This window comes from Eschrichtius robustus, chromosome 4 (genome assembly GCF_028021215.1).
Source record: "Eschrichtius robustus isolate mEscRob2 chromosome 4, mEscRob2.pri, whole genome shotgun sequence".
Classification (NCBI taxonomy): domain Eukaryota; kingdom Metazoa; phylum Chordata; class Mammalia; order Artiodactyla; family Eschrichtiidae; genus Eschrichtius; species Eschrichtius robustus.
In genome coordinates this window covers 62,440,923-62,468,755 of record NC_090827.1, presented here as the reverse complement: position 1 = coordinate 62,468,755, position 27,833 = coordinate 62,440,923, and the positions used below count along the sequence as shown (strand labels likewise).

General features: G+C 36.6%; 1 protein-coding gene and 1 non-coding gene across 10 annotated transcripts in view; one reads left to right on the top strand and one right to left on the bottom strand.

Annotated features, from left to right (window-relative positions):
- Positions 1 to 211: 211 nt before the first annotated feature.
- ANKRD17 (ankyrin repeat domain 17) overlaps positions 212 to 27,833 on the bottom strand; it is a 162,210-nt gene continuing 134,588 nt past the window's right edge. For all 9 annotated transcript variants that reach the window (XM_068542828.1, XM_068542827.1, XM_068542829.1 and 6 more), the window contains 9 exons: positions 26,721 to 27,168; positions 26,121 to 26,276; positions 24,092 to 24,241; positions 21,093 to 22,729; positions 15,030 to 15,227; positions 3,564 to 3,812; positions 2,878 to 3,056; positions 1,995 to 2,159; positions 212 to 1,275 (listed from right to left, as the gene is read on the bottom strand). In XM_068542828.1, the coding sequence (XP_068398929.1) occupies positions 1,216 to 1,275; positions 1,995 to 2,159; positions 2,878 to 3,056; positions 3,564 to 3,812; positions 15,030 to 15,227; positions 21,093 to 22,729; positions 24,092 to 24,241; positions 26,121 to 26,276; positions 26,721 to 27,168 (3,242 nt within the window). In that variant the 3' untranslated portion in view covers positions 212 to 1,215. The remainder of the gene's footprint in view (positions 1,276 to 1,994; positions 2,160 to 2,877; positions 3,057 to 3,563; positions 3,813 to 15,029; positions 15,228 to 21,092; positions 22,730 to 24,091; positions 24,242 to 26,120; positions 26,277 to 26,720; positions 27,169 to 27,833) is intronic.
- LOC137764515 (U6 spliceosomal RNA) lies at positions 12,621 to 12,727 on the top strand. The gene has a single exon (XR_011074017.1). It is a non-coding gene; the product is annotated as a U6 spliceosomal RNA (small nuclear RNA).

The window sequence follows — 27,833 nt, the reverse complement described above, 5'->3', positions numbered from 1 at the left end:
CAAAATGTATTTTATTACTTGCCCCAAGTTAGCTGTTGATCCCTTTCACTTTTAATATACAAGTGTAGAGATTACGAAGCCTTTAAAATTGAAAAAAAAAACCAAAAAAAAAAAAATCCAAACACCTTCCACTAAATTACTGAAAATTGGAATTTTTATGTTGACTCCTGATGACTAGAAAGCCAATGTTAAGAATCAATATTATCCAATATAAAATAGTACATTGAATTGTTTAATAATAAACAGTATATTAAGAGCTTATATATGCTGACTGGGAACCAGTGGTGGCTTTTTAAATTCTCAAAAAGACTGTATGTTTTATGGTTAGAAGAAACGACACGTGATGATGAAGATTCTCTATCTCTCTGTAGCAGCCATTAGAGTAAAAATCTTTACAGAATTATTTCACTATCAGCAAGAAAATTTTACCGGTATTAGTGGTAAGGGTGAGGAGAGAAAAAAGAATGAAGAGAGAAGTGTGTATTAGTTTTAAAAGTGTGACAAGGTAATAAAGAGACATGAAAAAGTGATAAATTTCTTAGTCTATATGTGCCTTGCTGCAAACAAACTCAAAAGAGAGAAGCATGGGTATTTTAAAAGCCAACGTCGGGAAGCATTCACTGATAATGCCCATTGTTTTACTTTATACTTAAATTACACAAGCAAAAAAGTTGTACTTATTAATAGTTTAATGTATGAAGGAAACATCCAGATTTCTGAATATGAAGGTACATATCTCACATTAATTTAAGTCTACATAAAGTAGAGCCTCTATACTGACATATTGAAATTTACTTTCTGCTTAGCCTTTTCTGTTATGTAAACAATTGTACATTTATTTGCCATTCTAAAACTTCAGGATCAAGTTTACATAATTTTGCTAAATTTCCGTGTTTGCTCAGAAGCAGTTTACAGTACTAAAACCAACCAGCCAAAGAACAGCTTCAACAGAAAGTTATGTCCAAAGGGGAAGAGGGAAAGAAAAAAAGAAAAATGATAAGAAAAATGCTAACTAAGGTAAAACAGATGATGATGGGGAATGGGCAGTCACAAATGTTCACAGAAAATAGGTCAGTTAGTAAGTTCTTCTGCAAAAAGCCTACACACTTCAGTCAAGCACATCAGTAGAATGATTTGGGAGCATAAATTTTTTTTCGGCCACTTGTGATTTCCTCTGAATGAAAAGGAATCTGCAGGCTAACAAGCTGATCCTCATCAGCCAAGCTGGTTCATATGCACACTGTTCATGTGAGGTGCCCAGGGTCCAGTCCACACCTATGAATACAGAGCACACATTTTATTAAATATGTATTGAACATATATTTGATTAAAACAAAACTCTTAAACACTAAGGAAGTGCTCCTAATATTTATGAACTAAAATAGCTAAGTCTCAATCAGTTTGCAACATGCTGGGAAACAATGAAGAAAAGCAGTGATAAACCACTTTTATCTGTCGTTTTCCTGCCTCTCCTCTTATTCCTCAAACAGGATCTGAATTATCATCGTTTTTTAAAAACCATTATCTGAGTACATACAGGTTGATGATTGTGGAAGGAAAATGCATCAGGTATTAAACATATACCATAATAAGCTAAAATATACAACCATTTCTGTGCATTTTCACAGTTATATACTGTTTTGACATTTATAATACTTTTAATAAATAACCTCTAGATGGCCCTTTTCACACCACTAGTAAATTTTGATACAGAAAATTACATTACAACACTTTGCAACTTAAAATCTTTTACTTACCACCCGCTACCCAACAGAATATATTATATTATGCCTTTCATAATTTTAGCCCCAAACCACTACCTTTAGTACCATTTTCCATATCACTCTGCTGTATTTCAGCTATATTAAACTTCCCTCAATTTCCTCAACTGCCCATATTCACCATACTCTCTCACAACAATGATTTATCTTTATCCCATTTGTCTTGGCAGCTCATAAACACTAAATAAAAGTTCACTGAATGGTCAGCCTTACCGTTTGAGGGCCATTATTTTCTGTGGAGCTTGAAACCATCTTTATCAGGGAATTCCAAGAGGGGTCCGCAGCATGAGGGCCATTAAATATGGGTCCTCCAGCACCATCAGGAATAGGTGCTACTGGAGGAATCATTGCATTCCCATACACAGAAAAAGGCATACCCTTAAAAGAGGAGAAAACAAAGATTATGGACATTCAAGTCACTGGTTACTTCTCCCAGTATAATCAATAGCCTTAAAATTGATATTTGAAACTTCACCTCATTTTGGAAAAGTGTAAGTTATCTAGGTGATGTAAAAATTATTTTCCATAATATGATTTCTTCTAGCACTAAACAGAAGATACTATAAGCCTAGTTATATGAAGTATTTTGTCAAAAAACATTTCTCTGGGGGCTTCCCTGGTGGCTCGGTGGTTAAGAATCTGCCTGCTAATGCAGGGGACACGGGTTCGAGCCCTGCTCCGGGAAGATCCCACATGCTGCAGAGCAACTAAGCCCGTGTGCCACGAGGACTGAAGCCCATGTCCCGTAGAGCCCGTGCTCTGCAACAAGAGAAGCCACCGCAATGAGAAGCCTGCGCACCACCACAAAGAGTAGCCCCCACTCGCTGCAACTAGAGAAAGCCCGCAGGCAGCAACGAAGACCCAATGCAGCCATAAATAAATAAATAAAAAAAAAACAAAAAAAAAACATTTCTCTGAACAACTGGGACAAAATCAGAATTTATAAATGTTTATATTTTAGCCAGATTTTGACCTATAATTCCAAGCCAAAGCTCCAGCCATCATTTCAGAAACGCTTATACACTGGTAAGTGAAATAAGGCTAATAATCAGAAAATCATTTCGAAATAATGAAAATGCTTTTAAATCACCATTACCCCAACTTTAGGAAAGTCCATGTATCCTGCAGGAACATGCTGATGGAATGTACCAGAAGGAGTTACAATTCCTGTACTCTCTCGCTCCATTGCTTGATGCTGTGAAAACACTCCTGGATCAGACATTGGCCTGTGCATCATAGGATTTCCCATCCCAGGGTTACACCAGTCTACTTTGTCTGAGGGAAAATGAAGAGGCAGAAAAAAACAATTGGTGATATTCAAAATCAGAAAACAGCAAAAAAAATTTATATATTTTGAATATTTTCCACATTGAATTGTGAATTCCTTCAGAATAATGACCTACTTTTATATATTTACCACAGTATTTCCATGTTTGTAGGTAGTGACATAATAGCCTAACAAAGTAACATAAACACTTTGTGTTACAAAACAAAAAAAGCTAAGATAAAAGCTTAAGAGACCCAAAAGAAATATTAATATTTCCTTAATATGAAGAAAATAATATGCTTGCATTAAACTATCTTCAGAAAGCAATGATAAATTCAGTAAGAGCTCACATGGGAACAAAAAAATGTTTCAAACTCTTAAATAAATTGATTAGTCAAAACAAAAAGATACGAATACAGATTTTTTAAGAATGCCTATGATAATTAAATACTGCTTACAATATTTTAGTTAAATGCATAAACTTACTTTCCAGTAAGCAGAATAGCATATCATACCTTGATTGCCACCAATCCCTTCAAAGGACCAGATGCCACTATGCCCTACTGATGTGGACAAATTACTCCCAATAACAGATGGAGCTGAAGTTCCAGTTTGCCTGATACGTGCAGAACGTTCCGTCCCAATAGGGACTGGAACTTTTCTATCCTGAGAGACGTTGCTGGGCTTTTCTGACCCTAAAGGTACTGATGATGGGGCAGGAGAAGGTGCACGAACTCCGGAGGATACCGACTGTGCAGGAGAATCTAGAGAAAAGATATTTTCAAATAATATACATGTCAACTATACAGCCTGTACTTTTGTAAAACAAAATCTTAAATTCTAAAGACACCTTAAATATGCATTCTTTGAGGAAAAAATGAAATTTCAGTATAATGCTTAGATAATAAATTATGTATATTAAAATTTGGTTAAAGTTCTATGACTTTGCAGTTTTTAATTTGGCTCACAATTTTCCCATTTAGTTTCATGATAGTAGAATGGGAAGATGTGAATGCTGCAACTACACACTAATTAATATTTAAATAAATTTACCCTTGACAGTGAGTAAAATATAACACCAGAGCAATGAGAAGACAATGTTTAAATTAAAAAAACAAACAACAATGACAACAACAAAATGGAGGTGGGGAAAACCACTGCCTGTATTGGCAATTCTCAAACTATTTTCCTTGGGAACATTTGTCCCTTGGTATGTTATGATGAAAAAACAAAGATATTCAGGTATCTAACAAATTTGGAAGATCAAGCTTAAGAAAAAAATAAGTTTCTTTAAATCAGGACTTCACAGAACTTTAATATGCTGATAAAATACCAACAGAAGGCTATGCTTCATAACCCAACTGTTTCACTGTATCTTGTGGGTATTCCACAGAACACTTTTAGAAATGACAGTTTAAGCTCTACTTATCAAAACACGGCTAGTTCTTAATATAGGCAATTTGGGAGCATTCATTAGTGATTTAATCTCTTTACACACTACAGAGAAGAAGGATAAACAAAAAAAAACAAACCTGTATTTCTTTTTTTTTTTTTTTTTAAAGATTTATTGATTGATTGATTGATTGTTATGTTGGGTCTTCATTTCTGTGCTAGGGCTTTCTCTAGTTGCGGCAAGCAGGGGCCACTCTTCATCGCGGTGCGCAGGCCTCTCACTATCGTGGCCTCTCTTGTTGCAGAGCACAGGCTCCAGACGCACAGGCTCAGTAGTTGTGGCTCACAGGCCTAGTTGCTCCGTGGCATGTGGGATCTTCCCAGACCAGGGCTCGAACCCGTGTCCCCTGCATTAGCAGGCAGATTCGCAACCGCTGCGCCACCAGGGAAGCCCCAAACCTGTATTTCTTATGAAAAGTTCAAATCTCAAGCACATTTAAATTTAAATAGAGTCTAAATTGTGGAGGAGCTTGAAGCTTAAAAGTCAAAACAGTTGGGCTTCCCTGGTGGCACAATGGTTAAGGATGCGCCTACCAGTGCAAGAGACACGGGTTCGAGCCCTGGTCCGGGAAGATCCCACATGCCGCAGAGCAACTAGCCCATGTGTCACAACTACTGAAGCCTGTGCTCTAGAGCTCGCGAGCCCCAAGTACTGAGCCCGTGTGCCACAACCACTGACGCCCACGAGCCTAGAGCCTGTGCTCCGCAACAAGAGAAGCCACCGCAATGAGAAGCCTGTGCAAACGAAGAGCAGCCCCCACTCGCCACAGCTAGAGAAAGCCTGTGTGCAGCAACGAAGACCCAATGTAGCCAAAAATGAATAAATTAATTTTTTAAAAAAAGTCAAAACAGTTACCTGCATAGATAAAATTTATTCATAACTGTCTAACTCTATGCCCTAGTGATAGTCATTAAATATTTTTTCATTTATCTTTGCATTTAAGTTTTCTATATGTATGTGTGTGCATGGGAATGTGTGTGTGTGTGTGTCTGTGTGTGTGTGTATGTGTATCTATCCAAAAGGACTCAGGTAGCTAATAAATTTACAAAACCAATCAATCTATCTATCTGTACACACAAACATAGTGATTCTATATCCTGAGGTACTTTTCAGGGAACTTGGAAGACAAAGAAAATTCAATAATAATATTGGCCTGAACATGTTTTTTAGAAGACTTCTCACATATATTTTAGAATCATACAAAATTGGAAAGTACTGTGGAGATCAATTCCATCTTACAAGTACTTGCAGAGGTCTATTTTGGTTAAATTGATAGTACCGTCACTCAATGAGATGTAGTGACTATTAACTAAAAGGAATGAATGCTAAAGTACCTTATAAATTATAATTTATTGTATGGATACTGATTTCATTGGGGAACAAAAACATGAAACATGGACTTAACTGTAAAAGTAAACCAAGAAAACTATTACCTTCTAAAAATTAAAATATATTTCCTGTGGTCACGGATCCATTAGCATTACTTGACAGCATTTACTTTTAACAAATGATAAGAAAATGGAAAAGCCACATGTGTCTTTAAAAAAATTATAAATATTTAAAAATTCATCTTACAGTGGTATAAGAAGGAATTCTAGGATGATGGAAGTAACAGTAGCACAGGTTTTGATTCTTCCCATTAAAAAAAGCCACTAAGTTAGCTAAGCCCAAAACCCATGGATAACATCTATAACAAAACAGACAAGATATCCAAATGAATCCAAAGATACAAGTGAATGGGGACAAATCACCGACAGCTGTAAGGCTCGTGTAGTAGCAGCATCTGTGTGGAAGGAAGCAATTCTCTAGACCTGAGAACAGGAGAGCCACAAAACAGTCAAAGGTATTCAAAGGAAAGCAGGGCACGCCAATCTGAGAACAGCAGGTGAAAGTGGGAGAGTTCTGCCTATGCATGGGTGATTTTAAGGGATTCACAGTAAGGTCTGAAAAAGCTGGAGCAACTTGGGCCCTATGACTTTTAAAAAATATTTATTTATTTATTTATTTATTCGGCTGCATTGGGTCTCAGTTGCGGCACGCAGAATCTTCGTTGCAGCATGTGGGATCTTTCATTGTGGTGCACGGGCTTCTCTCTAGTTGTGGCGTGTGGGCTCCAGAGCGCGCGAGCTCCAGGGCAGTGGTCCCCAACCTTTTTGGCACCAGGGACCAGTTTTGTGGAAGACAGTTTTTCCACAGGGTGGGGAATGTGTGTGGGGGTGGGGAATGGTTCAGGTGGCAATGGGGGTGATGATTCAGGTGGTAATGTGAGCAATGCGGAGCGATGGGGAGCTGCAGATGAAGCTTTGCTCGCTCGCCCGCCACTCACCTCCTGCTGTGAGGCCCGGTTCCTAACAGGCTGCAGACCGGGGGCTGGGAACCCCTGCTCTAGAGCGTGCAGGCTTAGTTGTCCCACAGCATATGGAATCTTAGTTCCCCGAGCAGGGATCGAACCCACGTCCCCTGCACTGGAAGGCAGATTCTTAACCACTGGACCATCAAGAAAGTCCCTGCTATGACCTCTTAAAGGTATCTGCTGATAAAGTCCTACACTGACAAGAAACTTCTGGCAACAGATTCTAAACTGAACAGGAAAGCGACAACAAAAGCAAAGTGAAGAGAATATCCAGTCAAGGGTAGGGCAGAGGTGGAAGTAGGTGGGTAGGTTGGATGGGTGGGTAGGGACAACAAAGCCAGGAGATTTAACAAAGTATAAGACCACATTTTTGCACACTTCCTTATAAGAGGAAATTCTAGAGTCTTTATGCCAGAGAAGATATCCTGATCCACTTATTCCTTCTAAATGTTCTGGAAAACTCACTTCATTAAAAAATGCAAAACAAAATAGAACTGCAGTCGAATTCCATGCAGAGCTATTATGTGAACTAAAGGAGATATGGACCCATAATAACTTGTAGACCAGAGGTCCCCAACCCCTGGGCCGCAGACCGGTACTGGTCCGCGGCCTGTTAGGAACCGGGCTGCACAGCAGGAGGTGAGCGGCGGGCAAGCGAGCGAAGCTTCATCTGCCGCTCCCCAGGGCTCCCGTTACCCCCGTCCATAGAAAACTGTCTTCCACGAAACCAGTCCCTGCTGCCAAAAAAACCAGTCCCTGCTGCTGTCCTTGGGGGCCGCTGCTGTAGACAATAAAAGCATGCCAGAAAGAAAGCTATAGTCTAGTCTAATATTCTAAAAGCACATCAGAAAGAGACTATAATCTAAAATTCCAAAGTGAGCTTAAAGAAATAAAAGCAAAAGATTTGAAAGAACAGCATAATTCAGAATTAGTAAAACTAGAAACAAGATGACAAAACCCAGGAAAGCATTAGAAATGAAAGAATATTCCAGAAAAGACTAAATCAAACTGCAAGGAACACAAGAAGTTGTAAATATGATACACAGAGTTCTATTTTTTGTTTTTTTAAACTACATATTGAAAGGGCACAATTATATACCTGAGAAAAATCAACCCAGAAAACTAACACGAAGACATAGTCAAAGGTGACCGGGAGGAAGGAAGCAGAGATGGAAGGCAAGCAGGAAGGACTGATGGAAGGAGGATGAATGAATCCTACCTTCCCTCAGACTCATCTCTGGGACCCTGCCCTAACTTCTACGTTAGTGCTAATTTTTCACTCTTTTACTGTATCCTTCAAAAAACAAAAGTAAAGCAAAATAACAGAAACCCTCCACATTCTGTTTTTTTTGTTTGTTTGTTTGTTTTATTTTTGGCTGCATTGCGTCTTCATTGCTGCAAGCGGACTTTTTCTAGTTGCGGCGAGCAAGGGCTACTCTTTGTTGCGGTGCGCGGGCTTCCCATTGCAGTGGCTTCTCTTGCTGTGGAGCACAGGCTCTAGGCGCGTGGGCTTCAGTAGTGTGGCATACGGGCTCAGTAGTTGTGGCGCACAGGATTAGTTGCTCTGTGGCATGTGGGATCTTCCCCGACCAGGGATCGAACCTGTGTGCCCTGCATTGGCAGGTGGATTCTTAATCACTGTGCCACTAGGGAGGTCCCAAGAAACCCTCCATATTCTGTTTAAATGAGCAGAATAACTAGGCTTGCCTGCTAACCCACCTCATTTAAGAAATTTGCCCTGGGACTTCCTTTGGCAGTCTGTTTTAGAAAAAGAATGCGAAACTACAAATACAAAATCAGGTACAGGACCTTGGCAGGGCCCCTTGCAAATAAGACTATCCTGAAACTGAAGCTTCAGTAAATCCACCTCAGTTCTGAAATGACAACAGGGTCCTGAATTCAAATTGAAAGAGCAGTGTGACTTACAAATGGAAAAAGTGCTCCTGCAGGAAAATTACACTGTACTTTCATGCTTCAGTTCAGTGTTGGTTAAACTATAGTAGATCATGAGATGAATGTGGTTGGTCATGACTAACGTAAAAAACTTTTTTAAAGGTTAAAGAAAACAGAATAGAAAATACCAGCATGCAACATATATTGTAAGGATAAGTATTGTTTTGTAAATATATTTCAATCACACACAGGTACATGTGTACTGAGTCACGATGTAAAATTAGTTTTTTCCTTAAAAAACTGTAATGCTTTTTTACTGCTTTTTGATCCGACAACAGCTTTGTAAGACTGAATGTCAAAATGGCCCACTGACTAAATTTGCCAAGTCCTGAAACTCACAGACCAGAGCCAGTAATCAGTGCTCAATGCATGGACTGGTTGAATGTTGGTAGGATAGACCTTAGCAGTTTGAGTGGGATAAGGGCCACAGTGATCTCTGCCCAGCCTGTATGCAGAAGGATCTCGGGCATCACCAATCTGCTGTTTGGGGGCCTCAAGGAAGGTTCTTTGCTTTCTTCCTTTTTTTTTTTTTTTTTTTTTTGAAGTAAGGGACCCATGTCCCCCACATCCCAACTTAATTTGCCAGAGTCCTAATACCATGTCCTGATGTCCTAAAGAGGGGGAGGGAAAAGAGAAGTGGAATGTATGGAGAAGTGTTGATAAAACCTGTTCACGTACAGAAACCAGATACATATATTGTGAAAAATAAGCCATGCTTCTGTGGTTAGTTCTACAACAGCACCCAGAATGGCAATTTTTAAGAAAAATATAAATACTAAAAACAAAATTTTAAAAGACTACCATAAATAAACAAAAATATGAAATTACACTCATGTGAACAGATTACCTAAAGAAGAGTTAGAAGTCAGATGAAACAAACTAAATGGTCATTAAAAAGTATTAAGATTTACATTAGGTAAGGAAAATGCAAACTAGTTAAAAACTCAGTATTAAAGGTAAAAGTCTGAGAGTCTTGCCTGAATCATCCTAACAGCTGCAAAATGATGACTCAAATTATAATTCCTCTACATTTATGAGTTGTCATTACACTGTAAGGAGCAACATTCCCTCTTCTGCATTTTAAAATTTTACTTACAATCATTATGTACACATGGGTTCTTGTTTTATTCAATGAGCTGACATTATTCATTTTGATGGTCAAATTGTCCGGAATTTGGCTAGTGGGAGCCCCTTTCAAGCCGCCTCCTGTGTCCTTCTGACATGTCCCAATCATCTGAGCACTGAATTACTTTCTGACACCATAAGACTTTTGCAGGCTCCCCTTATACTTTCCCTGCCCGAGCTCAGCTATTTCCCCAAGAAGACCTAGTTTCTTTTAGTGAACTAAAATATTTAAGAGACAGATCTGGACACTGAATATGCTTATCGCTACTGAAAATTCATTGCTTCTAGGCCCTTTCAGTAGGCAGTGCTGGGGGGGGTGGGGGTGGGGAAATGGCAATTTTATATGATTCAATGCAACACATAACGTCATTTTAAAATTATGAGTTCAGGGACTTCCCTGGTGGCACAGCGGTTAAGAATCCGCCTGCCAAAGCAGGGGACATGGGTTCAAGCCCTGGTCCGGGAAGATCCCACATGCCGCAGAGCTACTAAGCCCGTGCGCCACAGCTACTAAGCCTGCACTCCAGAGCCCGAGCTCCGCAATACAAGAAGCCACCACAATGAGAAGCCCGTGCACCTCAACGAAAAGTAGCCCCTACTCGCTGCAACTAGAGAAAGCCCGCTCGCAGCAAGACCCATCGCAGCCAAAAATAAATAAATAAATTTATTTTAAAAAATAATAATAAAAAAATAAAATAAAATAATGAGTTCATATTGATTCTTTAATTCCAATCCAATTCCATAGGGTTCTTCCTTGCCTTACTCTACTCTACATTTCTCTCTTCTTACAGTGAGAATCCTGGATCACATCATCATCAATATTTTTACTTATTCATTTGCTCAACCTTACAATACACCCCATATAGTTTTAAAATTGTTTATCCATAATATTATAAAAAAACAAATGTCCTAAGTAGAATTGCAGATTTGTCTGAAGTTTATTTGCCTTTAGACTGAAGGGTATACAAAATACTACTGTCTTCAAGAGTTTTTTGGATTGTTTTTCTTTTAGTAGGTTTATGTTAATAATCTAAAATACAGATAGGTTTACTTGTTTCTATTTGCATTCAATTTTAGTGTTTTTCCCTTCATCGAGGTTGGTTTTGTTTTAAATTTATAAACATTAACATGGTTACAAAAATAAAACTATTATTTCTACTGAGGTAAGTGCTACTTCTTCCCCCCCTTCCCTTATATTCTGCCTGAAAGTCTGATGAGGAATAAGAATTGTCTCAAAGCAACTCCCCGCAGATTAATTATAAACTACAAAGGGGAAAATGACAATTTGACAGTGTAGAAATCTGTGCAACCAAGTGATCAAAGTTAACAGCACCAATAATAGCACAACCTGACTTTTTATACCTTCTAATGTCAGTGAGAACGGTGCAATGGTGACTAATACTAATATTTGTGTCAAAAATATATAACTTAAACTTAATCATGAAGAAATATCAGAAAAACAAACTGAGGCATTTTACCAAACAACTGACCTATAATCTGAAAAAAAAAAAAAAAAAAGCTTTCTTTGAAAGATACAGAAAGGCTAAAGAAACAGTTCCAGATTGTCTGAGACTAAAAGACATGGGAATTAAAAGAAATTTGTGATACTGATTTGAATCTTGAATGAGAGGAAGTAATAAAGGCATTATTGGGACAAGTGATGAAATGTGAATATGGACTATACATTAGATAATAATAACGTATCAATGTAAAATTTGCTGAAATTGACAACTGCATTGTAGTTGTGGAAGAGAATGTTCTTGTTCTTCCAAAATATTATAATCTGGAGTATTTAGGGGAAATCAGCTTGATATGTGCAACTAACTCTAAAATGATTCAGGAAAAAAAAAAAACCCTACAATCCCTACACATACTCTACACACACACACATACACAAACACACACTCACTCACTCATACACACAGGGATACATGGTGGGGAAAGGGAGGAATGTGGCAACATGTTAACAATTAGTGAGTGGGGGTGGGGGGATATACACGGGTTTTCTGTGCTACTCTTTAAAGATCCTAGAGATATAATCAAATGCAACATGTTTACCTTGACTGGTTCACGGTTCAAAAGGGGAAAAAAAATCTCTAGTGTACTTCCTAAAGTAATAAACATTAATATCAGTAAGTATGTTTTATTTTATTTTAAAACATTCTCTGCTTCTGAGAATCCATTCTATTTTAAAGATTAACTACCAAAAAATTTCAGGTAACACATTTCAATAGCAATGATGTTACAACTTTAACACCTTTTCTCCCAATTCCTATTTTTTTATGAACATGAAAATCAAAGACTATCCTTATTTTTATATATAAATAGGTGAATATGAATCACCCATATGTAGATACTATAAGGAAGATGTTTTTATTCCTATAACGGTTTAGTTTGAGCTCAACATACTCAGAAGACACTGATCCACATCTGTTATATGCTTAGGAATAAAAACTAATTTTAAGAGGAGTCAAAGAAAAAACTAAGCAGGTAAAATCATTCAAAAATTATGTTTCAGACTTTTTAATCACTGGCTATTTATAAAAACGTTTGCTCTTCTGTTACCATTCCGTTAGTACATTTCTAAAACTATTAGAAAATGGGACTAGCACTTACTGTTCATTATCATCAAAAAGAAGAAAGACCAACAGTAATAGTAGATAATAGCAGATAATAGTAGTAATAGTAGTGCTCGCTTCGGCAGCACATATACTAAAATTGGAACGATACAGAGAAGATTAGCATGGCCTCTGCGCATGGATGACATGCAAATTCGTGAAGCGTTCCATATTTAAAAAAAAAAAAAAAATAGTAGTAATAGTAGATGATAGTAGACCAATAGTAATAGTAGATTATCCCATTTACTCCACATAAACCAATCCAGTGTGGTAGATATTAACAGATCAGAAAATTGAGGTTCACTGAAATGACTTGTCTAAGCTCACCTAACTGTTTATAATAGGATTTTGCTGACAAAGGCAATCTGGGGGGAAAATTACCTTGAAAAGTATCTAAACCTCAGTAAATTAACTGTTGTTACTGTTATTATTATTATCATTTAACATATGGTTATTAGCTACACTACAAACAGAGTTTGTTGGTAATCCTCAATATTTTACTTTTCTGGGTTTTTTTCCTTAATTGTTGTAACTTGCCCTAAAATCTCTTCAAATACACCTCCCTAAAGGGAGAGAATCCTGAATTAATTAGGATAAAGTACCAATTTTTTCTTTTTTTTGCTGCACCATGTGGCGCGGCTTGCAGGATCTCAGTTCCCTGACAAGGAATTGAACCCGTGCCCCTGGCAATGGAAACTCGGAGTCCTAACCACTGGACCGCCAGGGAATTCCCCCCCTTTTTTTGGGCCAACTTTTAAAATAAATTTATTTATTTATTTATTTATTTTTGGCTGCGTTGGGTCTTTGTTGCTGTGCGCAGGCTTTCTCTATTTCTCTAGCTGCAGCAAGTGGGGGCTACTCTTGGTTGCAGTGTGCAGGCTTCTCATTGCGTTGGCTTCTCTTGTTGCAGAGCATGGGCTCTAGGCACGTGGACTTCAGTAGTTGTGGCTCACGGGCTCTAGAGCACAGGCTCAGTAGTTGTGGTGCACGGGCTTAGTTGCTCCGCGGCACGTGGGATCTTCCCAGACCAGGGCTCGAACCCGAGTCCCCTGCATTGGCAGGCGGATTCTTAACCACTGTGCCACCAGGAAAGCCCAGGCCAATTTTTAATATAGAGTGAATTACCTTCCATTCAATACGTACCTATCAATCTTCCTTATAATAAACTAAATAAATAAAACAAATATCCATATTCCTCTAGTACACAGAAATTTATGTTGCATTGAATACAGCTTTAAATAACTGAGGTTATAACCTTTCCTTATAAGCCAGATAGTTAAGACTAAAACGTCATAATCAGTTATTCCTTAGAGTTATATTTAGTTTCAGTGTTCTGTTAATAGCTTATGTTTAGATAAGCCAGGCTAGGTAGCTATGTTATACTATATTCACTTTATCTCAATTATGATTCCTAAGAAATTTTCTAAAGCTTTTTCAATGATGGGTAAAGTATCCTCAATGAGAACTGCTGTAAACTTTTTTTCTTCTTACATTCGTACTTTATTTTCATACTTCTCACTTTGTTTCTGGCAATGTTTTTATCACAGTCACTTTGAATTCTTTCTTAAACCACTTCTTTTCACTTAGGGACACCTGTACAAAGGATAATTAATATTCCAAGTGACAGTCCTTGTTATTTGACAAACACAAGAAAAACTATAAATATGTAAATTCACTATATGCTACACCTTACTTCACGCTTTCACTGGCAATGTACTTTCATATGCATCTCTCAAATACTAATATTTTTTTACTCCTTCATTCAGTTAACCAGTCTCTGTTAACTGGGCTCTAACATTGTTAGAAGAAATTTGGTAGTTTAAAAGAAAATGGATTCTTATTAAAATTTCCTCAAGGTGAAAGCAATTTGATGCCTTTAGCCTCGCTAAATAAATAAATAACCACAAATAATAGCCTCACTATGGAATTCTCTTAATGTGAGTTGAATTCCCTAGTGATGAATGATCTTCCTTGGTTTGAAAAATCTGATCAATGCTTCAAAGTCTGACTACAGTTAAAAACACACATCTGGTAATGTGAAATCAGTTGTATTATTTATGTAATAGATGAGATTTAAAGGTAGACCAAAAGCACATGATATTTATACTACTTTTAAGGCTACAAATCTTTCTTCTTGGGAGCTATATTCTCAAACCTGAAAGTAAATGTAAATCAATAGATGATACAACAAGATTTTTTATTCTCAAAAAATGATCCCTCTTAGAAATTAACTTCAATATAATATGCTAGGTTTGATAGAGCCGAAGTTGATTCTAATACTTTAAAAACCTGGAAATTCTATTTAAATTCCTTCTGATTTCAGATTGCCATGAATACAAATTACATTTTTATAGAATTTAAATTATTAAGAGATTTAAAACTTAAAAATTCCAAACTTTGAAAAACTTAAAAACCTTTTGATTTTTAAGGGAACATACAGACAAACTCTTCCTCTGGAACTACAGTGTATATTACTCACCATTTGATGCTGATGAACATGGAGTCAACAAACTAAGTGGGGAAAAATGTTGTCTGTTAAAGTTAGCAGCTGTGGGTGCTCCTCCAAGGGGTGTCCCAGGTCCATACATCTGACCTCCTGAAAGGTTTGAGGCAAAGTTTCCCAAATGTGTAGAAGAAGGTGTTACAGAACCATATGGTGAGTCCATATTGACAATACCTATAATGTAGAAGATAATCATAATTTATAATAGTTACCCCTAGGAGATATAATTAGAAAAACCTAAAATTCCAAGAGGTCCCTAATGTATCCAAAAATATTTTAGATTATTAAAAAAATTTCTCCTTGCTTACTTCTTCCAGTCATTCCACTCATTATTCCACTCATTGTTTCCCCCTTTATTTTATAAAGATAGCTATAAAAAAGAAATTACCAAGGAAAACATTTTACATTTAATTTTAATTTTGACATTTTATTACTTATTATAGAATACGTATAGATTTAATATTAACACTAGAATTTAAATAGATTTGGTGGCCAAGGAGTTGTATAAAATTCTACCTTTAAAAAACGTATGGGGAAGGGAGGGATGAGTAGGCAAACCACAAAGGATTTTTAAGGCACTGAAAATACTCTGGATGATAGTATAATGGTTACTATACTAGACTTTCGTTCAAACCCACAGAATGTACAGCACCAAGAATGAACCCTCATGTAAACTACAGACTTTGATAAGGATGTGTGACTGTAGGTTCATCGACTGTAACAAAAATACCATTCTGGAGTGGGATGTTGGTAATAAAGGAGGCTATGCCTGTGTGAAGGCAGGGGGTATGTGGAAAACCCCTGTACTTTTCTCTCAATTTTGCTGTGAACTTAAGAGTGCTACTAAAATAAAAAAACAAAAACAAAACCGAAAAACCCCCACAAAACCAAAAACAAACCAGAAAAAAACTATAGGAGAAAAAAAAGATTGTAGCTATACTTTATAATAGAGAGATCTGACAATCAGCATCTTAACTAAGTGGCCATGCTTTCCATAGATAAGAGAAGGACAATCTGTCATTGACTGCCTCCTGATACAATACAGTGTGAGATTCAAACATTACCTATCTGATGTTCCTGCTAGAAATGTTTAACCAGAATGTAACCACAGATTGAGAAAACGGGTGAATCTGAAATGCAGGACATTCTTCAGTACAACTGGACTCTTCAAAGGATTCAATGTCAAGAAGAACAAAAGAAGGTGGTGAGATGTTTTAGACTGTGGGAGATCAAAGAGACATAATAGCCAAAAGCAATGTGTGAATCTTGATTGGTTGGATCAAAAGGAGAGAAAAAAGAAACATACAGGCATAAAGGGTATATTTGGGATGATGGTACTACATATTGGGTGCTATTACTGAGTTAATGTTAATTTCTAGGGTGTAGAAATAGTGGTATAGCTGTAAAGGCAAACATGCCTATGTTGACCTGAATCTAATACTTCCCTCTGATAAACTCTTAAGATAAACTTCATTGCTAATTTTGGCTCTAATCAACTGTACACCCCAAAACCTTACCTCCTGATGGAGCACATCTTTTTTCTATACTTTTCCACAAAACAAGAATTTACTTCTTTTTTCTCTAAATCTTAATTTTAGTCTTTCTTAACACATTACCTAGATTTCACATTTTTTGAAAAGTGAAGTATTTTCACTAAATTCCAACTTCACAAAAATGAAATATAAAAGCATTTCCAATTAATCCCCAAAATATACAAACAGCTCATGCAGCTCAATATCAAAAAAAACAAACAACCCAATCAAAAAATGGGCAGAAGATCTAAATAGACATTTCTTCAAAGAAGACATGCAGATGGCTAAAATCACATGAAAAAATGCTCAACATCACTAATTATTAGAGAAATGCAAATCAAAACTACAATGTGGTATCACCTCATACCGGTCAGAATGGTCATCATCAAAAAATCTACAAACAATAAATGCTGGAGAGGGTGTGGAGAAAAGGGAACTGGCCTACGCTGTTGGTGGGAATGTAAATTGGTACAGCCACTATGGAGAACAGTACGGAGGTTCCTTAAAAAACTAAAAGCAGAGCTACCATATGATCCAGCAATCCCACTCCTGGGCATATATCCAGAGAAAACCGTAATTCGAAAAGATACACGCACCCCAATGTTCACTGCAGCACTGTTTACAATAGCCAGGATATGGAAGCAACCTAAATGTCCATCAACGGAGGAATGGGCAAAGAAGATGTGGTATACATATACAATGGAATATTACTCAGCCATAAAAAAAGAACGAAATAATGCCATTTGCAGCAACATCAATGGACCTAGAGATTGTCATACTGAGTGAAGTCAGACAGAGAAAGACAAATATCATATATTGCTTATATGTGGAATCTAAAAAAAGAGTACAAATGAACTTATCTACGAAACAGAAATAGAGTTACAGATGTAGAGAACAAACTTATAGTTACCAAGGGGTAAGGGGCAGGGAGGGACAAATTGGGAGATTGGGATTGACATATACACACTACTAGACATAAAATAGATAACTAATAAGAACCTACTGTATAGCACAGGGAACTCTACTCAATGCTCTGTTATAGCCTATATGGGAAAAGAATCTAAAAAAGAGTGGATATATGTATATGTATAACTGATTCACTTTGCTGTACACCTGAAACTAACACAACACTGTAAATCAACTATACTCCAATAAAAATTTTTAAAAAATAAAAAAATGAAAAAAATAAAAGCATTTCCAATGTACTAATCAGCATATGAGAAGCTTTTACAACCAAATTATATTGATTCTATTTAGTATTCAAGAGAAAGTGTTTTTGAAAGTACATGAAAATATTTCAGTCAACCCCCAGCGAGGAAATATTTACTGACCATGTTCTTTACATTATATTTATGTTATAGAAATACGTAAAAATAACAATCAGTTCCCATTATATTTAGAAATTTTTGGTCCCAGAATGTCATCTCTTCAATAACAAATAACAAGTTGGCAACCTTTCTGTAAAGGGCTAAATAATAAATATTTTTAGGCTGTCAGCAGAGCATGGAAGCAGCCATAAGACAATATGTAAATGAATGGGCATAGATGTATTTCAATAAAACTTTTATTTATGAACACTGAAATTTGAATGCACTATTTTTTTAAAAAAATATTTATTTATTTATTTATTTTTGGCTGCATCGAGTCTTAGCTGCGGCACGCGGGCTTCTCCAGTTGTGGCACACGGGCTCCAGAGCAGGTGGGCTCTCTAGTTGCAACACCAGGACTTAGTTGCCCCGTGGCATGTGGGATCTTAGTTTCCCGACCAGGGACTGAACCCACATTCCCTGCACTGGAAGGCGGATTCTTAACCACTAGACCACCAGGGGAGTTCCGAATGTACTATTTTTTGTGTCACATATTATTCTTTTTAAAAATAAAAAAAAGTTTTTTTTAAAATCTTACACAATTGTTATGACTCAATTAAAAAAAAAACCACAAATGTAAAATCAGGTAGTATGCCATACTTGGCACATGGACCATAGTTTGTCTATCTCTAGCATGAAATTATCTTTATTTATTCTGATTTTATTATTGCTTTAATGGTAGACTTTTTTTTTTAACATCTTTATCGGAGTATATAACTGCTTTACATGGTGTGTTAGTTTCTGCTTTTTAACAAAGTGAATCAGCTATACATATACATATATCCCCGTATCTCTTTTCTCTTGCGTCTCCCTCCCACCCTCCCTATCCCACCGCTCTAGGTGGTCACAAAGCACCGAGCTGATCTCCCTGTGCTATGTGGCTGCTTCCCACTAGCCATCTATTTTACATTTGGTAGTGTATATATATGTCCATGCCACTCTCTCACTTCGTCCTAGCTTACCCTTCCCTCCTGCCCATGTCCTCAAGTCCATTCTCTACGTCTACGTCTTTATTCCTGTCCTGATCCTAGGTTCTACAGAATCATATTTTTTTTCCGATTCTATATATACGTGCTAGCATACAGTATTTGTTTTTCTCTTTCTAATTACTTCACTCTGTATGACAGACTCTAGGTCCATCCACCTCACTACAAATAACTCAATGAAATTATCTTTAATTATTTGAAATATTCATATTAAAACACAAAGCTCAAAATGCAACTTGGTATCCTGGACACTGCAACAGAAAAAGAACATTATTGGAAAAACTGTGGAATCTGAATAAAGTCTGTAGTCCAGTTAATTGTACTGTACCAATATTAATTTCTTAGTTTTAATAAACATATGGTGTTTATGTAAGAATGTTTAATTAGCGGAAATTGGGGTAATTATAGAAGAACTCTTCTATAAATCTAAAAATATTTCAAAGTAAAAAGTTAAAAAAGAAAAAGCAGTCACTCAAAACCAGATCTTTAGATCCTCTTTAGGTATCAGCACTGTCTAACAGAACTTTTTATGTTAATAGATGTGTTCAATATCTGGGCTCTCCAATATTGCAGCTACCAGCCATTATGTGCTTATTAAGGAAGCACTTGAAATATGACCAGCCTACAGCCACTATGAAAAGCAGTATGGGGGATCCTCAGAAAACTAAAAATAGAACTACCACATGATCCAGCAATTCCACTTCTGGAACTATATCCAAAAGAAACAAAAACACTAACTCGAAAAGATACCTACACTTCCATGTTCGTAACAGCATTATTTACAATAGCTAAGACATGGAAACAACCTAAGTATCCATCCATGGATGAATGGATAAAGAAGCTGTGGTATGTATACATATATGTATATATACCACACACATACACACACACAATGAGACATTATTTAGTCATAAAAAAAAACACACAAAAAAACACGAGGAAATCCTGCCATTTCTGACAAAATGGATGGGCCGTGAGGGCATTATGCTAAGTACAATAAGTCAGACAGAGAAAGACAAAAACTGTATGATCTCACTTATATGTGGAATCTCAAACAAACAAACTGATAGAAATCAGATTTGTGGTTACTAGAGATCAGATTTGTGGTTATACTAGAGGTGGAGGTGGGGTGGGGGGGAATTGGAGGAAGGTGGTCAAAAGGTACAAACTTCCAGTTACGAGATAAGTAAGTATTAGGGATGTAATGTGCAACATAGTAACGGTAGTTAACACTACTGTATGATACATAGGAAAGCTGTTAAGAGAGACTAAATCCTAAGAGCTCTCATCACAAGGAAAAATACTTTTTCCTTTTTCTTTTTTTTAAAAACTTGTATCTATAGGAGATGATGAATGCTAACTAAATTTACTGCCGTAATCATCTCACAATGTATGTAAGTCAAACCATTATGCTCTACACCTTAAACTCATATACAGTGATGTACGTCAATTATATCTCAACAAAACTGGGAAAAAATTTTAAAAATGGCCAGCTTGACTGAGATGAATTTTTAATTTTATTAAATTTAAATAGCACATATAGTTAGTGCCTACCCTATTGAACTATGTAGCTCTATATTTTTCCCGTTATTTTTAAAACAAAAAAGACAGTCGGAAGTGAAATCAAATTTTAAAAATCTTTGGTAATTATTTTTTATTTGAACTAAAAGCAAACTTTTGATGGCATTATCTTATTAAATTAAAATATGAGATTTTTCAAAATTTATTTATTTATTTATTTTAAAAAATTTATTTATTTATTTATTTGGCTGCTCCCGGTCTTAGTTGCGGCATGTGGGATTTATTTCCCTGACCAGGGATCGAACCCGGGCCCCCTGCATTGGGAGTGTGGAGTCTTAACCACTGGACTACCAGGGAAGTCCCCTTTTCTTTATTTTGAGAGAGAAAAATATACCTGATGAAGAAATTTATTTATAGTAAATTTAAGATAAAAATCCATTACAGCTTCTAAAAAGATTTAAAAAATAATAATGCCATACTAGACATACTCAATACTCACAATAGCATTTGAATTAGTACTACAATCTGTCTATCTGACCCAGTCACAGAGTAAAAATATTAGAAAATAACCAAGAGTTTCAACATCATTTGTAGAAATGAGCAGCTGCAGAATGTCAGAAACTACAAACTTACCTGAGGGACTTGGAGCAGGTCTCTGTAATGGTGGTCTAAAACCTGGAGCTTTGGAAGTATCAGACTGATGTAAAGGATCTGAATTTGGCAAATATGAGGATTTTCCTGATAGCATAGATTCTGGTGTTGACTGAGATGAAACAACAGATCCTCCCCAGAAGGCATGAGCAGAAGTAGGGCTATTTTCAAACAATGTGCTAAAGGGCCCAAATGGTAAGGGGGCACTGAAATTGGGAGCAATAGGCTTATTTGCTGGATGTACTGAATTTTGACAAGCACTTTGTGTACTTAAGGTCGAAGGTAGCTGGACAGAAGAGGGAACACTGTGAGGTCTTTTAATGTGATTGACACTGAGGACTGCAACAGATGAATTTTGCACAGGAGCCGGATTCTTGTGAGGGGCAGTTGTGCCATGAGAGGGTGGTCTAATAGTAGGGGGTTCCATTTTAGGCGGAGGCTGGGAGCATCCCATTTGTGTCTGAGGCATAGGGTAAGTCACTGGGGCAGTAGAAGGCACCGCCACTGGAGCAGAACTTGTTGTTACTAAAGGAGGAACAGTCATTCTAACTTCCGGGGGAGGAACCTGAGACTGCTGAAGAGGTGGTCTTGGCTCCTGAGAAACAGATCCCGGAGGTTGCTGCTGAGTAGAATGAACTGATGAACTCCCAGAAGAACTGCTGCTGTTTGGAGGTCTACTGTTTGTTGTTTCTACTACTGGTGGACTACCTGCTTCCTGTTCAGAGGAAGATGCCCCTTTATTTGGAGATGCTGTTCCACAATCCAAAGGGCTGTTTCTAGAAACCCCTCCTGGCTGGGCTGGTGGTGATGGGGAAGATGGGGATGATACTGGGTAGTGTTCTTTGGCAGTAGGCATAGGATATGTGGCATTTGTGGGTGCAGTGCTGTTGTTACTTGCTGTGGTTGTGACTGTTGTGGTGGTGGCATTGGATGTCTTCACAACTGTGACAAAAAGCTGCCTTCTAACAGAAGGTGAACTTGGACTGCCATTTGTAGATGTACCAGGCACCGTTGAAGCTGATGAACTGGTTGTAGTTGTTGGACTTGAAGTTAAAGAACCTGCTGAATTCACCTGAGAACCACTGCTATTCTGATTGCTATGGCGAGGCACCATGTGAGGCTTAGGCGAGTTAGTAGCTCTGGCAGGGCTCAAAGGCCTGACAGGAAAAGGACCCCAAGTGGATTGAGCTGGTGGAAAAGTACCTCCAAAGTGCGTCATGGGCAACCTTGGTGGACGGATCTGCTGGAAAGTCTGAGCAGCAAGCAAAGCATGTGCAAACTGTGGAGGAGGATATGCTAATGGAAGAGAAACTGGAAAACCAGGCCTCACATTATTCACTGGGTTCTTAATGGTTTTGTGAGTAGATGCAGAAGAAATTGCAGGCACAGTGAGTGCTGTGGCAGTCTGAGATGTTGATGACAGAGCTACAGTCGTCATTTTAATCCCCATTAAGGAACTGTTAGCAGCAGTGGTGGTAGGTGCTGATGACCCAATTTTGGAATTTGCTGAGGAGCTTTTCAAACGATTCTTTGGAATAAGTTCATCAATTTCTTTGTCTGGATCCTTGATCAGAGCATTGATCAACTGAGTTGCTTGTCTTGTTGATTCAGTGCCACCCCTATAAGTTGACAAAAAAAAAAAAAAATTAAGTCCAATTTCCCCTTTTCAATATGTAAAGCCTAAATTAATTCGTGTGTGTATGTGTATGTACACACATACAGAGAACAGATAAAAGTTAAGAAGCAATTTTCTGACTATTTTTGAGGTATTATGCAAACAAAGCAATAAACTGTCCTGACACTCCACTATATTTTCCAAAGGAAAAGTAAATGACTTCCTTTCCAAGAAATTTAATTTCACTATTGTTTCCTCAGACTAAGCAATCATCTTCCTACTGTGAAATACATTCTAGACAGAAAAACCATTGCACTTTAAAATCCTATGTAATCCATATTGTTACCATGAAGTTAAACAGCTGATCAATATTAAAAGCAGTACAAATAAGCAAGAAAAATAATACCACTGAGTAAGAAAATAGTATTTTATTTTAAATCCTGGTAGCTAAGATGACCCCATTTATATTTATTAGTGGTTTCTCTATTAGTAGAGTGATTATTATAACTCTTTTGGACAGATGTCTCAAAATGAGAGAAGAATCCTGATAATGACAACAATGGCCATAAGGTCAAACCCCAGTCTTGGATGTTCAGGAAAATATTTGATTGAAAGGAAAGCCTTATGGAGACCCTAAGGGGGAAATTACTTATAAAGGGTATATGCTTCCCCTCTTCTCTGGATAAGGCAAGTTGTGACTACACCTATCCCAGGGGAGGGATAAACAAGATAGGAGAAGTGGATAGGTGCAAAACAGAGCTGGTTAATTGCCTCCTTCCTCTTGAGGCAGGCTAAAAAACTATCTGCCCCTCCATCACTGGGAAGGGCACCTGTCTCTCACAACCAAATTTATGATTTCTTAGAATATCATCTTTACTCTAAGGGTATTCAGGCATAGACATGTTCAAATATTCAATTTAAAACAAACATCCACTTCAGATTTAAATCTATTACTGAGCTCATATTCTAAGGATACAATCTCAGAATAACAAATCTCAAATGCTAATTTAAGAGAAAGATGGAAAACTACAGATTAGAATGTGTTAGAAACCCATTTCTTCTTAAAAACAAGTTTTTAAGAATGTCATATTAAAATTTTATGTAAGGAAAAGATTATTCAAACCTTTGCCATACACACACACAAAAGAAAAATTCCTTTAAAGCCCTTTGAGATACTTCACAAGAGCATATAAATAAGAAAAAAAAACTGTAAAGGTTATCTTAAACATGAATCAAATTCCCATTTAAAAAAGTATGCTATTAAATACAAAGTTCCATTGAAAACTCAAATGCTTATATATATTGATAATTAAGCTCTAGTGCAATAAAATACAAAAGAAAAAAACCGTAAGAGACAAAATTTTGCCTTATAGTTATTATCCGGTCTCCTGTCTTGTCTTTCTGCTTATCAATATCTATGTGTGCACCAGTGAACTCCCGAATAGCGTTAATATTACAGCCTCCTCTTCCAATCACTCTGGATATCACAGTTGATGGAACAGATACTTTCTTTGACCTGTTTAACAGTTGCAAAAATAAATTAAGATAAATCATAAGTATCAGTGGTTGTACTTAAAATAAGAATTATTACTAAAATATGTGTCTGTAAATGCAGAATATTGTCGAATAAGCCTCTTCTACCTACTCTCACTCTAAGTGATAAAAGGCAACTAAGAGCCACAGAAAAAAAGAGAGACAGAGAGAGTGAGCTTTACCACAGCTTCTCATCTCATTACCAGAAACTGTTTGCTTTTTTGACTTTCGTCCTTCATTAATATCTGTGAAGCACATACATGTAGATATACACTGTGTTAATGCAAATACTAATGGCAAATAAGACAGACAGGGGTTCTTGCCCACATACACTGACTATGTAGAAACCAAGTAAGAAAACTACAACACGATGTTGTAAGTGCTCTAATAGGGTATCATAAGGACACATTGGTTGGGGCATCTAATCTACCCCAAGGAGTCAAGAAAGGCTTCTTGTGGGTACCTTTGGGTGTTTGACTCACATTATTGTTTTTATTCCCGAATACATAACTGAAAGGATGATACTACAAATTCATTGCTGCCCTGCATTCTTCTAGAGGCATTAAAATGATTATCCACAAATATGGAAACTTGCTAAGGGATGTTTAGTTGTGTGAGGAAAGAGAAAAGCCTGCTGGAATTCCAAAAAAAGCAAAACCCACCTAACACTTACAAAATTACAATTTTAAACACTCAGATTCAGGAAAGGTAGATATAAATTTCTGACAAGTCTAAATTAAAGAATACTTCTAAAAGAAAAACAGTATAACTCTCAATAAAAAGAAGGAGCCAATTGTGCTTCAATGAATAAGTAAATTATTTATTTAGACTAGATTAAATATGAAATTATACATTATTTTTTTAAATGGTAAGGTATGATCCCTGCCCTTTTGTATACATAACTAAGTTACTTGATAGTTCCTTTTTCCCTAAAGGACATAATAATCAGTCAGTGATCATTATTTTAAGTTAGTTAAGAATTTGCTTGCATACTACAATATAAAATACAAGCAGGAAAACTGAATTGTCTTACTTTTGTACAGAGAGTATTCTGATGTTGTGATTTCAGTTAGTTCAAAAGAATGTGTGTGAGACAGAGAAAGAGATAAAGATAGAGATGGGGGTTGAGGGGAAGTGTTGGCCCAAAATAAGATTAAAAAATGTACAGTACGTCTTGAGATTAACAGTAATAAGCTTGGTTCACTACAGATTTTGTTTTAAAACAATCAGAAGTTTAATTTTTTGATGGAATTTCTGGAGAGTTCCTTAAAATAGGTTATCAAAGATTTATAATGGATCACATCCTTTCTAGGTCTGTGGTATCTTACCACCTTTTAGTTTCTGGGATGTTGTTTTACTTTTTAACACATATTATTTAAAACTTCCAAGCAAAATACAGCAAACTATTTTAGTCCTAAAACCCTTGAAATAAAGGTATCCTATGATTTGAAGACAAGAATAGTTTAAAACCAATACTTAATTCATTCTCCAAATATTTACAAGTTTGTTGTAGACACTACATATTGGGCTCTGAGGTTACAAAGCTGAACAAGACAATCTATCACCTTAAATAAATTAGTTCACTACCAAATACCAATACCCATGGGGGTCAAGCAGACACCACAATGATCTAACTTTTTATGTAAAATTTCCCAATTTTAAAAGTGTTAACATATACTTTTTTTTTTCCGTCTAAAATATAGTATAGGTTGTCTCTGTTGGCCAGATGCAGCCTTGGGCCACCAGTTTGTTTGCAACCTTTGGAAGAGTTAGGAGAATTTAACTGTAAGGTAAACTATGCTTCATTGTGAAATAGAGCACATATAAAAATGAGAAAAACAATCAAAGAAATAATCAGTCACCTTCTTACAACTTCTTTCCATCCTTCTTCCCTCTTTTGTCCACGCTTAGGACTTGCTACTGTTAATTTCCCATTTGGAGAGGAAAGGGGAGATGGACCAGATTTTGTGCAAGTGGAGAGAGAATTACTGGTCACTTCACTGATAGTCTCTGACAATCTTAGACAGGGAGGAAAAACACATTAAATATAGAAGAGATGTAGAATTTTTTAATGATAAAGGCAAACTATTATATGATTTTATTCTTTATTTTAAGAATACTATGATGAATAAATGAGAAATTTATTTTTCACTTTTCAATACTTAGCATAATATGAAGGGCCAATTTTAAGAAGATAATATCTAGAGGTCAAATTTAGCAGAACTGAAATACAATAATAATCCCTGAGAAACCATAATCAATACTTTCCATGGGTTAAGTTTAACAACCAAAACGAAGAAATTATACAGTAATTCTTTAATTCAAATTAAATCATGCCTTCTTTAGAACAAAGACAAATCCTTATTTTGTCAGTTGTTCATCTGCCTGCTTTACTAAAAAATTCAGCAACAAAGTGTTTCATAATGATACTATAAATCATGAAAATGAAAATTGGAACTAACTTTATTGAAGCCTTGCCAGAAACAGATTTTCTCTCTTCCTTTGGAAATGTAACCAGAACTGATGGCTGCTTCTTGCTGGTCACAGTGGTGGTGACCATAGCAGGTGAATGATTGTCACTCTTTCGGCTGCTGTTGCTGTTACTACTTTCATCACTGCAACTGGAAATTCTCATGTTATCACTGTCTCCACTCTCGCTGGTACTGCTGCTCTTGGACTCTCCATTCACCTTCTCTGGCTGACTGTATGAGATTGGTAGTGGATCATCAAATATAATTTGAACATTGTCTGGAGTAATTTTATTTTTCCTGTTTTTCCTCTTTGAACTGGTTGTAGTTATGGTATTGTTTCTTTTACCATGGGAACCTGCCAAAGTGGTCCAGGTTGCAGATATACCTATGGTAGTAGTGGTTGTGGCACTTGGAGGCTCTGTCAAGACTTCAGGCTCATCTGTAGAAGTAGCAATACTGAATTAGCAAGTTCTAGCGTTCTTGGCATATATTTAGCTTTAAGCACTCGACAAAAATAAACGCTGAATTTACTTTACTACTACTATTAGATATAAAGTTATCAGTCATTCCAGCATTCACTGGTAATGAGATGGATATGACTGATCTATTCTCTCTGTCCCTAAGTTCTAAACAACGCATAGTAGGCAGTTATAAAAAATATTTCGGGGACACTTTGGGAAATATGAATATGTACTGTATATTACATATTATTACATAATTATTAAATGTCTTAAGTAATTAAATGTCTTAAATGTAATAATGTTATTGTGGTTATGTAAAATAATGTTCTTTTACTGGGAAACACTGCTCAAGTATTTAGGGGTAATTTCGTATGATGTGTACAACATATATAAGACTATTCAAAAAAAGAGAGAGGAAAAAAGATAAACAAATGTGCCAAAATGTTATATGAATCTAGGTGACTTACAGGTGTTCATTATACTAATCCTTAAACTTTTCTGTAGTTTGAAAGTTTTCAAAATAAAAGGCTGGAGGAGGGGGAAATTAACACACACACACAGCATAAATATTTGGTGGTTTAATGACAACGGTTCTTTCTAACAATATCCTCATCTCAAATAATTTTTTAGTTAGAACCTAGTT